Source organism: Pipistrellus kuhlii, unplaced genomic scaffold, assembly GCF_014108245.1.
Source record: "Pipistrellus kuhlii isolate mPipKuh1 unplaced genomic scaffold, mPipKuh1.p scaffold_m20_p_3, whole genome shotgun sequence".
In the NCBI taxonomy this organism is placed as follows: domain Eukaryota; kingdom Metazoa; phylum Chordata; class Mammalia; order Chiroptera; family Vespertilionidae; genus Pipistrellus; species Pipistrellus kuhlii.
The window spans coordinates 91,195,920-91,210,653 of record NW_023425529.1 but is presented as its reverse complement, the minus strand read 5'-3'; the positions used below and the strand labels follow the sequence as shown (position 1 = coordinate 91,210,653).

Sequence of the window (14,734 nt, the reverse complement as noted above, 5' to 3'; positions counted from 1 at the left end):
GCTACAGCCTGAGGTCTCAACCACTGAGTGACACCAGCCAGGCAGATATGGAGGAATCTTAAATATTTATTTTAGTTAAAATATATTTTATTGATTTTTTACAGAGAGGAAGGGAAAGGGATAGAGAGCTAGAAACATCTATGAGAGAGAAACATCGATCAGCTGCCTCCTGCACACTCCCCACTGGGTATGTGCCCCCAACCAAGGTACATGCCCTTGACCAGAATCGAACCTGGGACCCTTTCATGCACGGAGTCTGCAGGCTGATACTCCATCCACTGAGCCAAACCAGTTAGGGCTGTCCAATATGTTATAGGAAAAAAACCCTATCTAATAAAGAGGGAATATGCAGGGGAGGGCATTTGGGGGTAACCGGGCTGTCAGGGGAAGGCAGTTGGAGACTATCAGACCGGCAAGGAAGCAGTTAGGATTTGATCAGGCGATAATCAGACTGGTAGGCAGAAGCGGTTAGTGGCAATCAGGCAGGCAGGCAAGCAGTTGGGAGCCAGCAGTCCCGAACTGTGAAAGGGATGTCCGACAGTCTGTTTAGGCCCAATCCCCCAAGGGGTCCCAGATTGGAGATGGTACAGGTTGGGCCAAGGGTTACCCCCCAACCCCCAGTGCACAAATTTCGTGCACTGGGCCTCTAGTTAAAAAAATAATAAAATAAAAATAGTCATAGGGATGTATAATACAGCGTAAGGAATATAGTCAATAGTACTGCAATAACTATATAGTACCAGGTGGATACTGAAATATAAAGGGAACTCTTTGTAAAGCATATAATTGTTAGATCTAACCATTATTGCTGTTCATCTGAAACTAATAATATTGAATGTAAACAGTAATTGAAAAATTAAATTAAAAAAAAGAAAAGAAAAACTACTACTATGGTCATATTAGATGAGTTTAAATTAGCTCATTTGGCTCAGTGGATAGAGTGTTAGCCTGCAGACTGAAGGGTCCCAGGTTTGATTCGTCAGGCACATGCCTGGGTTGTAGGCTCGATTCCCAGTGGGAGGCATGCAGGAGGCAACCAATCAATGATCCTCTCTCATCACTGATGTTTCTATCTCTTCCTCTCCCTTCCTCACCGAAATCAATAAAAATACATTTTAAATAAATAAATATCCTAGCTGTAAAACAGTCATACATACTGTGCTTTTTGAACTTCTCCCATCTCTCAAACAATCTGGTTCTTGACCAAGTTGTTCATGGGGGAAAAAACTGTCAAAATGTCTTTTGTTAACTTTGGTATACTGACACCCCTTTCATGCTGGTTCATTAGGATGACAAAGCAAAAACAAAGGAGAGAATGTGCCTAGTTGAGTTGGTTTACAGCTAAACATCTTGTTAACATCTCCGGAAATTGTGATGTGAATATTTTGGGGGGTTTTAATTTTTGTTCTCTTGGAGGTTTTTTTGTTTTGTTGTTTTTTGCTTTTCTTACTGGCCAAATAGACAGATCAGCACAATTTTAAAACAGAAGGGGGTTATCAATAATGCTAATATTGCTCTGACCAGTGTTAATTAGTGGTTAGAGCATCAGCCTGAGCAGAGGAGGGTAATGGGTTCAATTCCAATCCAAGGGCACTTATTTGGGTTGCAGGTTCAATCCCCAGCCCAATTCAGAGAGGCAACCAATAAACGTCTCTCTCTCACATCGATGTTTCTCTGTCTCTTCCTCCTTCCTCCCTGCCCTCTCTTAAAAAAATCAGTGAAGGTTGCAAGATGGCTGACAGGTAAACACCTAGCCGCAGCCGCACACAACAATTTCAATAAAATACAACTAAAATATAAAATGGACATTACCCAGAACTACAGGAAAGTCGACTGACTTGAAATTCTACAGTGAGAAGCAAGGAGAAAACCAGAAGGAAGCGCGGAGGAGCTGTAAAAGCCCAAGGTACGGAGACACGCGGCGCGCGGAGAGGACAGAGCCAGAGAGGAGGGAGGCCGAGTGCCTGGCTGGCGTTCCCTAGCGGGAAGGAGATAAAACTCCGACTGTGCTGGGCCCCAGTTCCGACTGCTCTGAACCCCAGTTCTAGGCCAGACCCCGGGGACCCAGGCTCATCCAGAGGGAGCTGGGCTGGGAGGCGGAACCCTGGGGAGCGGCGAGAGGAGGTCCTGGAGGCGCACACATTGTGTGCAGAGAAGGGACCGTCGGCTGTGCCGCAAGACTGCCTGGCAGGAAGGAGACAGGGGCTCCAGACTGCTCTGAACGCCACCTCCAACTCCACTTCCAACTGAACTGAACCCCAATACCGGGCTCATTGGGGGAGAGCATAGACTGTTTGGCAGCAGGCGAAAATCGAGGGGACCATCTCTCAGAGGTGCTTGCAAAGAGTACTGAAGGACCTGCATAGGGCGGGGCTTACGAAAGCCAAAGCTGTAGGCTCCACCCTGAAACCCCGCCCCATCCAAGCAGAACACAGAGACTTTTAAGGCTACCAACTCAGGAAAGCTGCGAAAATGCCGAGACGAAATAGATCACAAACGAAAGAAATGGAGGACAAAAAGCGACTGGATATAGAGTTCAAATCTACACTTACAAGGTTTTTCAAGAATTTCCTAGAAAAGATGGATAAGACCTATGAGGATATGAAAAGGGATCAACTAGAATTAATAAGAAATCAACAAGAAATGATAAGGGATCAACAAGAAATAAAGAATACATTGACTGAAATAAAAAATATTATACAGAGTCCTAAAAATAGAATGGAAGATCGCAAGAATCAAGTCAAAGAGTTGGAACATAGAGAGCCAGAAGACACTTCTCCGCAGAAGCTAGAAGGCAAGAGAATCCAGAAAATTGAAGATACTGTAAGAAACCTCTGGGACAACTTCAAGCGAACCAACATCAGAATTATGGGGGTCCCAGAAGATGAGAGAGAGCAAGATATTGAAAACATACTGAAAGAAATAGTGACAGAAAACTTCCCCCACCTGGTGAAAGAATTAGACTTACAAGTCCAGGAAGTGCACAGAACTCCAAACAAAAGGAATCCAAAGAGGACCACACCAAGACAAATCATAATTAAAATTCCAAGAGCAAAAGACAAAGAGAGAATATTAAAAGAAGCAAGAGCAAAGAAGGTAGTTACCTATAAAGGAGCACCTATACGATTGTCAGCTGATTTCTCAACAGAAACCATGCAGGCCAGAAGGGAATGGCAAGAAATATTCAAGGTGATGAATAGTAAGAACCTACAGCCAAAGATAATCTATCTAGCAAAGCTATCACTCAAAATCGAAGGTCAGATAAAGAGCTTCACTAATAAAAAAAAGCTAAAGGAGTTCATCACCACCAAACCAGAATTATATGAATTACTGAAGGGGGTTCTTTCAGAAGAGAAAGTAAATAAAGATAAAAATTATGAACAACAAATACGTAACTATCAACAAGTGAATCTAAAAACCAAGGAAATTTAAAAAAAAAAATCTGATGAACAATATTAACTGTTGAATATAATAGAATCAGAGGTATGGAAGGGGAGTGAACTGACGATGCTTGGGGAAAAGGAGAGAGGGGGATGTGGGAAGAGACTGAACATAAACTGTGCACCTATGGATGGGGACAATGGGGAGAGGGGAAAGGGCAGAGGGTGGGGTGGGAACCTGGTGGAGGAGAGCAATGATGGGGGGGGGAACATTTGTAATAATACGAACAATAAAAATTTATTTTAAAAAATGAATCACAAAAAATAATAATAAAAAAATAAATAAAAACTTTAAAAAAAAATCAGTGAAAAAAAATATCCTCTAGTGCCCTGGCCAGCAAACTGCAAATCGCGAGCCACATGCAGCTCTTTGGCCCCTTGAGTGTGGTTCTTTCACAAAATACCACAGCCTGGGCGAGTCTATTTTGAAAAAGTGACGTTAGAAGTTTAAGTTTAAAAAGTTGGCTCTCAAAAGAAATTTCAATCGTTGTACTATTGAAATTTGGCTCTGTTAACTAATGAGTTCACCAACTACTGGTCTAGTGAATATTAACAAACAAAAAAAGAAGAAGAAGGGGGGGTGTTAATGTTGCCCTGGCCAGTGTGACTCATTTGGACTGGCATCATCCACTGCACCAACAGGTTGCTAGTTTCATTCCAGTCAGGGTACATGCCCAGGTTGTAGACTTGGGGCTTGCAGGAGACAGCCAATTTATGACTTACTCTCCCATCACATCAATATTTCTGTCTCTAAAAAGCAATAAAATAAAAAAAAATTTTTTTAAAGAGTGCTAATGTTACTAAGGGTGTGAAGAATGATCACAAGCAACTAAAAAGGTTAAAAGAACTGTTGATTGGAATAAGTGACATCATTTCAGTGGTAATGATATGTGAAAAAGCGAAGATGCCTCATAATGACCCCTGGAACCAGTGTTGAAAATGATTTAAGGCAAGTGAAGTGTAGTTCAATAAATTTAAGAAAATGTTTGTTTATAAACAGTACTGTGCATAGACATACTGTACATAGAAATATTTAAACAGAATCATTTGAAGTCTAAAACAAGTTAATACAATTCATGTTATTTCTAATGGGAAAAAATTACTTCAGTTTTCAAACATATCCCTTGCCTGCTGGAATGAAGGTTCCACTGTATCTACTGTAAGTGAAAGCTCAATTCAGATAGGGGTTTTTTTATAAAAGGGGAGTATTCTTTTTCTTTGTAAAAGTAGAAGAGACTTTAACACATTCTCATAAAAAGAAAAGAAGATACAAGAGAAAGCCAGAAAAAAGGTCTCTCATGTTGGGACAATAACGACTCTGAAGCTTTAGGGAAACTCAGAATAACGCAGAGAATTTATTAAAACTCTGTCCCTATACTTTATGAGGAGAGGTTTGAGACTTACTAACCATTTCCCCAGTTAGAACACTGGTGTGGCCTGAACAAGTACTACAACCTACCTAATAAAAGAATAACACGTTAATTGGCTGTACCTTCGTGATACCCACCAAAGATGATACCCATCTTTGGTGGGTTAATTTGCAAAGATGGTAAGTTAATTTGCATACACAGGCTCCAATGCAGGCATTCCGCAAGACCCCAGCAGCTCCAGGCCTCTGGGCAACATGGGAAGGCACAAAGGCAGCTCCAGGCCAGAGCAGAAAGGCTGCTGTTGCCGGCAGCCAGGAGAAGTAAGGCCCATTCATGCACGAATCTTCACACATCAGGCCTCTACCCTGTTTCCCCGAAAATAAGACAGTGTCTTATACTAATTTTTGCTCCCAAAGATGCACTAGGTCTTATTTTCAGGGGATGTCTTATTTTTCCATGAAGAAGAATACGGTAAACATTTATTGTTAAATGAAAACAAAGGAAATTTATTACCTGTATACGGTACGGTAGTACGGTAGTTGTCAACACAAACCAGACAAACTGTGAATCCTACAGTATCAAGAATTTACTCATTTATTCAATGACAATCATGTCATCATCTTCTGGAACATCATCATATAATAACAATCTAATTCCTGAATTTCCTGGTGAATTTCTTGTGACTCCATTTATTTCAGAATCAGTGGACCAAATCTCTCATGTTTAGCCTTGGGGGGGCCTTATTTTCGGGGGGATGCCTTATATCTCACTCAGAAGGAAACCTGTAAGTAGGTCTTATTTTCGGAGGATGTCTTATTTTAGGGGAAACACGGTAGTTTGAGAATAAGTGGGTTTGAGTAAAATCAGAGTAGTTCCAAGATTTAAACATATATACAAACCAGGTACAAAGTTGGAAAAAATAAACTAAAAAATACTGAATACTACCTATTCCCAGACTATGAAGACACTTCACATTCATTCAAGGTTTTTTACTTTCTTCTTTATTTTTTATTTCCCATGAGCACTTTACTTCCTATATAAGAACTTACTACACTTTTAAAATACTACTATCGGGAACAAATTTTAAGTTTCCTTTAATCTATCATAGCTTTGTTCAGAACATTTCCTAATTGTTATGATTTTTAACTTTTAAGAATAACATTTACCTCATATTTCACAATTAAATATTACAGGTACATGGAAAGGTATTTCAGAAGCCCAAAGATGCATTGAGGATTTCATAGCAGTATCACACACGAGCAAAAAATTAAAACTAAAAAAAAAAAAAAAGCAGTAAACCACAGTGCATTCTTACAATAAATTGTATGCAATAATGCTTAGGCCCCATATGTAAAGTCACAGTGTATGCCATCAAAGTGTCAAAAACCAGCTAAAAAAATCCTAAGAATAACAAAATAAATACGCTACTTTGTGGAATAAATCCCTAAGTATTGTCAAAAATGGACAATTTTGTTTGTATTTTCCAACTTGTACAATTTGTTTACAATGAGAGAGTGATGTTTTATTAGAAACACAAAAAAACTATGTGTATTCACATCTATGTTACAATAAATTTGGTTTTTTGTTTTTACCTCAGTTGTATCTGCTTCCGTTTTTGCAGCTCTTGGTTTCTGAGTTCTTCCAGGCGTCTGAGTTCTTCTTGACGCCTCATTAAATCTATAAAATATTGATTACCCATTAATATACCCATTTATATTTTACCTTGCCTTCTGTACCTTTTTACCAATAACCATATAGACTCTCTATTACTGGCAATATACATAATAATTTATTCATATTCATGCAAAATTCATAGTGATTTATTCTCATTCATGTCTTTATTATATAACCTTATAATTAAAGATTATAAGCTATGTAATTAATAAAATTAATATACTTCATTTGTATAAAGAGAATAAAATTCATCCTTTTCTTCGGAAATTAAAATAGATGTTTTTAACATAGGACTAAAACATATTAAAAACAGGATAAATGATAGCTATATTTTCACTTACACCTTTTGAACAAATAAGAATTTTTCAGTAATAAGTGCAAAGCTCAAAAATATACTTGGGAAGACATCAGCAGAGTGCATGTAAGAACCACACCACACAGCCAAAACCGGTTTGGCTCAGTGGATAGATCGTCGTTCTGCGGACTGAGAGGTCCCGGGCTCGATTCCGGTCAAAGGCATGTACATTGGTTGCAAGCACACCCCCAGTGGGGGGTGTGCAGGAGGCAACTGGTCAATGTTTCTCTCTCATCAATGTTTCTAGCTCTCTATCCCTCTCCCTTCCTATCCGTAAAAAATGAACAGATTAAAAAAAAAAAAAAGAAAAAAAAGAATGACACCAGATAAACAGTAGGTATAGAGGTTATACTAAGACAGTGTCATACAAAAAGTGCAAAGAGGAAAAAAATCCTAAAAAAGGAAAAAGGCTGAATACTGCAATGAACAAGATCATTTTAAACAAGATAAACAAAGCACTCCACTCGCACTGTTACCATACTTGCTATATTAAGAACAGGAGTATAATAACAAAAAGTGTATTTCTGTTGAGAAGCACTGGATTAAATTTCCAAACGTTAAAATCTTTGTAATATCACACCAAATTATGTGTGCATACAAGCACAGATTAAAAAGTATCAAAATATTAAAATACTCTGAATTGCAAAATTATTGGTTACTTTTATTTTCTTTGTCTCTAATCATGATACCAGAACTTCTAATATAAACAGAAATTATTTCAATTTTAACATTTCATAATAAATCACTACATTCAGAACTTACAAAATATTAACACTTCCAGTTAATTTTCTATGTGACAATAACCCTATCATCAAAACCAAAACAGGACTAGAATCACATCCCTAACAAGGTAAATATTGTCATGTCATCTTATAGATTGGAAACAAATTGTATGTTGTGCTCTCTCGCCCGAAAAATGATTCAGATATATTATAAATGCATTCTAGGCATTCAACTATTGCTCAGTTCAACAAGAATACACGGCCAAATGTGTCCTAATTACAAAGCTCTTTCCAAAATGTTAGTACCCTAAGCCTGGAAACGGAGTGAAACTTATAAAGTAGAAATTAAAAAACAGATTTGGGACCTCTGTTCAGAAAAGTCGGTTTTGGCATATGGGTAGGAACCAGGCAATAATAACGACACTACAGGTCCAATGCACGAAGATTAATGCAAGAATGGGCCTTCCTTCCCCTGGCTGCCGGCACCACCTTCACTCCAGCCTGGAACCACCTTTCTGCCTTCGGTCCAGCCCGGAGCAGCCTTTCCGCCTCCCCACGTTGCCCACAGGCCACGGCCACTCTATGCCTGCATATAGAAATTAACCCTCCATCTTTATTAGATTAATTTGCATACTCACTACTGACTGGCTCGTGGGCATTGCAAAGCTACAGTCAATTTGCATCTTTCTCTTTTATTAGTATATATACACAATGAGATAACAGTTAGCTATCTTAAAGAATATCAAATGTGACTAAAATTATTTCAAATAGTTACACAATTAATTGTCAACCACTACTGACTGCAAATTAGAATTACTAAAATACCTTTTAACCACAGACCAATTAAAGCAAAATGTCAAGAACGAGAGAGAAACCAAGATGGTGGCATAGGTAAACGCCTAACTGCAGCCTCACACAACAATTTAAAAAAAATACAACTAAAATACAAATTGGACATTATCCAGAACTATAGGAAAGTTGACTGACTGGAAATTCTACAACTAGAAGGAAAGAGAAAACCAGAAGGAAAATCAGAGGAGCTGTAAAAGCCTATGGTACGGAGACACTGTGTGCACCGGGAGAGCACGAAGCCGGAGAGGAGGGGCAGCTGAGTGCCTGGCTGGCATTCCCTAGCGGGACGGATATAAAAGCTCCAGACTGTGCTGAACCCCAGTTCTGGGCAAGACCCTGGGGACCCAGGCTCATACAGAGGGAATCTAGGCTGTAAGGCGGAGCAGCGAAAGGCAGTCCAGGAGGCGCGCACATTGCGCTCAGAGGACGGACTATTGACTCTGCTGCTAGACTGCCCTAGCAGGAAGGAGACAAAAGCTTTGGATTGTGCTGAGCCCCAGTTCCGACTGCAATGAACCCCAGTTCTAGGCCAGACCCTGGGGACCCAGGCTCATACGGAGGGAATCTGGGTTGTAAGGCGGAAACGGGGGTGCAGTGAAAGGCAATCCCAGAGGCGAGCGTGTTGCACGCAAAGGACAGACTATTGACTGTGTTGCTGTATTGCCATAGCGGGAAGGAGACAAAAGCTCCAGACTGCACTGAACCCCACTTCCAACTGCACTGAACCCCAGTTCCAGGCTCATTGTGAGACAGACTAGACTGTCTGGTAGTGGGTGAAACTTAAAGGTACCTTTCTTTCAGAGTTGCTTGCAGCAAGTACTCAAGGACACTGAGGAACACTGAAACTGCGGAACCTCATAGGGCAGGACTGACTGAAGCCAAGGCTGTTGGCTCCACCCTGAAACTCCCCCCCATCCAAACTGAACACAGAGGCTTTGGCATTTTTCCAAGTCTAGTCGTCTGGCATAGACACAGCTGGTCCTCACAGCCAATTGGCCTGGAGGTCAGTTCCTCCCAGTGATATTAACAACAATCAAGACTGTAAACAAAATCAACAAAGGGGTGCACCAAGAGTGTCCACCTCAGGTAACTGGGAGGCTGACCCACTGAACCACATAGAACACCTTAGCACACAAAGCCACCCTACCAACTCAGGGAAGCAGGGAAAATGCCGAGACAAGGAAACAGATCACAAACAAAAGAAATGGAGGACAAAAAGTGACTGGATATAGAGTTCAAAACCATGCTTATAAGGTTTTTCAAGAATTTCCTAGAAAAGGCCGATAAAATAAGAGACCTATGAGGATATGAAAAGGGATCAACTAGAAATAAAGAATACACTGTCTGAAATGAAAAATATTATACAGAGTCCTAAAAACAGAATGGAAGATTGCAAGAATCAAGTCAAAGATTTGGAACATAAAGAGCCAGAAGACACTCCTCCACAGAAGCAAGAAGACAAGAGAATCCAGAAAGTTGAACATAGTGTAAGAAACCTCTGGGACAACTTTAAGCAAACTAACTTCAGAATTATGGGGTTCCCAGAAGAAGAGAGAGAGCAAGATACCGAAAGAATACTGGAAGAAATAGTGACAGAAAACTTCCCTCACCTGGTAAAAGAAATAGACTTACAAGTCCAGGAGGCGATCAGAACCCCAAACAAAAGGAATCCAAACAGGACCACATCATAATTAAAATTCCAAGAGCAAAAGACAAAGAGAGAATATTAAAAGCAGCAAGAGAAAAGCAGGTAGTTACCTATAAAGGAGCACCCATACGATTGTCAGCTGATTTCTCAACAGAAACAATGCAGGCCAGACAGGAATGGCAAGAAATATTCAAGGTGATGAATAGCAAGAACCTACAGCCAAAAATACTCTACCCAGCAAAGCTATCACTCAGAATCGAAGGCCAGATAAAGAGCTTCACAAACAAAAAAAGCTAAAGGAGTTCATCAGTGCCAAACCAGAATTATATGAATTGCTGAAGGGGTTCTTTAGAAAGAGGAAGAAAATAAAGATAAAAATTATGAACAACAAATACATAACTATCAACAAGTGAATCTAAAAAACAAGGGAATTAAAAAAATCTGATGAACAATATTAACTGGTGAATATAATAGAATCAGAGATATGGAAGTGATGAGAACTGATGATTCTCGGGGAAAAGGGGAGAGGAGGGTGCGGGAAGAGACTGAAGAGAAACTGTGCACCTATAGATGAGGACAATGGGGGGTGCAGAAAGGGCAGAGGGTTTGGTTGGCACCTGGTGAAGGGGAGCAATGGAGGGGGGGGAAATGAGGAACATTTGTATTAATATGAACAATAAAAATTTATTTTTAAAAATAAATAAATAAAGGAAAATGTCTTGCCTCATCGGTTTGGCTCAATGGATAGAGCATCGGCCTGCATACTAAAGAGTCCCAAATTGGATTCTGGAGAGGGGCACATAGCCAGGTTGCGGGCTTAATCCCAGTGTGAGGTGTACAGGGGGCAGCCAATCAATGATTCTCTCTCATCACTGATGTTCCATCTCTCTCTTCCTCTCCCTTTCTCTCTGAAATCAATAAAAATATTTTTTTTTTTAAATAATAAATAGTCGAAACCAGTTTGGCTCAGTGGATGGAGCATCAGCCTGTGGACTGAAGGGTTCCAGGTTTGATTCTGGTCAAGGGCATGTACCTTGGTTGTGGGCACATCCCCAGTAAGGGGTATGCAGGAGGCAGCTGGTCGATGTTTCTCTTATCGATGTTTCTAACTCTCTATCCCTCTCTCTTCCTCTCTATAAAAAATCAGTAAGATATATTTTTTTAAATAAATAATAATAAATGAAAATGTCTTAGCAAGTGGACCAGTAATTTTTTTAACCTCCATAGATGAATCCATTGTGCAATCAACATTGAGAGCCACAAAGCTATCACACAATTACTTTAGTGGGAGAAATCTAAAATATGAAATCAACTTATATTTCTAAGAGAAATTCTAACTAATAAAGAGGGAATATGCTAATATGCAAAGATGGCAGTGCTCACAGTCAATAAGGAGGGAATATGCTAATTGTCTGACCCACCCTCCAATATGGGGGGAATATGCTAATTGACCCACCCTCAAATATGGCAGCGCCCACAGCCAATAAGGAGGGAATATGCTAACTGACTGCCCCACCCTCAAACATGGTAATGCCCACAGCTAAAAGTGAGGGGATATGTTCATTGACTGCCCTTCCCTCAACAATGATGGTGCTCACAGCCAATAAGGAGGGAATATGCTAATTGACTATCACAACCTCAATGATGGCAGTGCCCACATCCACAAGATGGCGGCATCCAGGGCATCGCCTTCCCCTGATCGGGTCACCTCCCACCTCTGAGGGTTCCGGACTGAGAGAGGAGGCAGGCTGGGCTGAAGGACCACCCCCCTTCAGTGCATGAATTTTCACACATTGGGCCTCTATTCCTATATAATAAAAGGCTATTATGCAAACTGTCCCTGTGCACTGACCACCAGGGGGTGATGCAGAACAAAGGAAAGCCCCAATCAGCCCTTATCGCCAGTTAGGCCAAGGGACCCTACCCATGCATGAATTTTGTGCACCAAGACTCTAGCTCTTCAATAAGCGAAGGTATGAAAAATGTTCTACTATCGCCGAAACTGGTTTGGCTCATTGGATAGAGTGTCGGCCTGCCAACTGAAGGGTCCCGGGTTTGATTCCGGTCAAGGGCATGTACCTTGGTTGCAGGCACATCCCCAGTAGGGGGTGTGCAAAAGGCAGCTGATCGATGATTCTCTCTCATTGATGTTTCTAACTCTCTATCCCTCTCTCTTCCTCTCTGTAAATAATCAATAAAATACATTTTTTTTTAAATGTTCTACTAGCATTAAGTACCCAAGAAAGTCAATCCAGTATAGCCTGTAAAAATTTATCATACCTTTGTAGTTTTTGTGACTATCTACCATATCCTATATAATAAAGAGCTACTATACAAATGGTCATCATGCCCTCGAGCCCTCATGCTGGGGCCTGGGGAACGGAGGCTGTGGCCCCCAGCTGGAGGAGCTTGACAGGAGTGGGGCTGGCCAGGTCTGGGTCTCACATGATTCTCATACACACATAGGTGGCCAAGGAGGCACTAGACTCTGGCAGGAGAGAGAGTTTCATATATATTCTACAGATTTTTTCATCTCTGAAAGAAAATCTTCTGTTATAGAGAAAGGGCAAATAGCAATATTAAAATATTTCCTCCAATTTAATTCCCTTTTAATGTGCATAAATTTCATGCGCCGGGCCATTAGTCTATAATAATAAAAACATAATATGCTAATTAAACTTGATGTCCTCCTGGACGAAGCTGGGGCCGTGCGGGAAGCCCAGATCCTATATGCAGGCTGGTGGCCAAGGGAAGCCTAAGTTCCGGGTGCCTGAGGGGAGCCCGGGTCCTGGCACCAAAGGGAAGCCAGTGCCAGCAGCCAAGAGAAGGGAGACCTACTCTTGCATGAATTTCATGCATCTGGCCTCTAAAATATGCATTACAATCCTGGCCCGTGTTCTCAATGGTTAGAGTGTTGGTCCAAGCACCAAAGGCTCATGGATTTAGTTCCTGATCAAGGGCACATACCTAAGTTGCAGGATCAAACACCAGGCCCCAGTTGGGGCGAGAGCAGGAGACAACCAATAGATGTCTCTTTCTCAAGCAGCTGTTTTTCTCCTCCTCTTCCCCCACTCCCACCCTTCCACTCTCTCTTTAAAAAAAAACAAAAAATCAACTCTCTCTCTCAAAAAAATATGAATGGGAAAAAATATCCTCTGTGAGCATTAGCTATATTTATATGAATTACACTTTTGTCCAGGATAAGGAACAAGAAAAGAACATGAATGTTTGTTTTCTGACAACTGGATCTTCTCCTTTTAAGTTGTGCTAGTTGATAAAGCTGCTTTACCCTCTCAGATGACATTTCCTTACCAGAAATTTGGTATAATAATTAGTTCAAAGGACTGAACAATGCAATTCAGATAAGTACATTATCTGATACTAATCAGACACTGTTGGGAGCCTGCAGAGTTGAGGCAAGCAACTCAGTCTTAAGGAAATAGAATTAAGTTCCTTCTAGCAGAAGTTATGAGGTGCCCTGAGGGCTTGGCCAGAAGATAAGATTAACCTGGGGCTTAGCATCTCCTGTCTTCCTGCCTCTTCCCCTTCCAGATCCTCCCCCTTAGATAGCCCAGCCTTGGAATGTTGCACCTTGGAATGTCACACGGCCTCTGGCAATTAGTCAATCCTGTGTTGCCATACCAAAGACCCTCCTGCATAGGCAACTCCTGCCCCCCTTTGTTTAGTCAATCCTGTGTTGCCATACCAAAGACCCCCCTTCATAGGTAACCCTGCCCCCCTTTGTCTCTGCTGTATAAATACAGCCATTTCAGAGAATAAAACTGAGGCTTGATCAGAACCTTGTCTTGCCTTCATTCTTTCGCGTTGATTCATTCTCTTAGGTTAGGGGTGTCGAACTCAATCAGAGAAGGGGCCAAAATCTAAAATCCAGCCTAAATCGCGGGCCGAATGGTTTACTGAACAGTCATAAACTGTCATTGTGATGGAAACGCAGCGGAGTGCAGTGATGACAGCGCGGTGCGGGCCACATTGCAAGGCCTGGCGGGACGGATTTGGCCCGCGGGCCTTGTGTTTGACACATGTGTCTTAGGTGGTTCCTGCGTGCCCCCGTTGTTGTCCCGCGGGTCGGGACAAGACACATTATCAACTTAAAACTACCAGTTTACATTTGCTAAAATGCTTTAATTGATTTGAGAAAGGAGAAGGGAGGGAGGAAAGGAAGGAGAGAAGAGAGGGAAGAAGGAAAGGAAGGAGGGAGGAAGGGAGGGAAGGAAGGAAGAAGAGAGGGAGGGAAGGAGGGAAGGAGGAGGGGAGGGAAGGAGGGAGGGAAACTGATTTGTTGTTTCACTTATTTATGCCTTAATTGAATTGATTCTTGTATGTGCCCTGACCAGGGATTGTATCCACAAACTTTCTGGCATACTGGGACAATATTCTAACCAATTAAGTAACCAATCCAGGATCTAAATTATTTAAGTTTTGTTAATATCCAAAGTTGCTCCAAGTTTCACTAAAGTGTATATACCTGTACAGTGCAATAACATCCTTCTCGGGGTAAATTATCAAAAATATATATAACTTTTATCCTTTGATCCAGAAAATCATACCCCTATAGGAATCTTTAAAAAAATAACCCAAAGGGCCTGGCCAGTTTGGTCAGTGGGTAAAGTGTTGGCCCATAAACTAAAGGATCTCAGGTCTGATTCGCAGTC

The 14,734-nt window shown here is 41.1% G+C and overlaps 1 protein-coding gene across 4 annotated transcripts in view; it reads right to left on the bottom strand.

Annotated features, from left to right (window-relative positions):
• The window catches only part of PSPC1 (paraspeckle component 1), a 103,385-nt gene that overhangs the window by 39,260 nt on the left and 49,391 nt on the right, over window positions 1-14,734 (bottom strand). For 3 of the 4 annotated variants that reach the window (XM_036455594.2, XM_045588506.1, XM_036455593.2), the window contains exon 5: window positions 6,403-6,487. The exons of the other annotated variant lie outside the window; for it this stretch is intronic. In XM_036455594.2, the coding sequence (XP_036311487.1) occupies window positions 6,403-6,487 (85 nt within the window). The remainder of the gene's footprint in view (window positions 1-6,402; window positions 6,488-14,734) is intronic. 4 annotated transcript variants of the gene reach the window in all.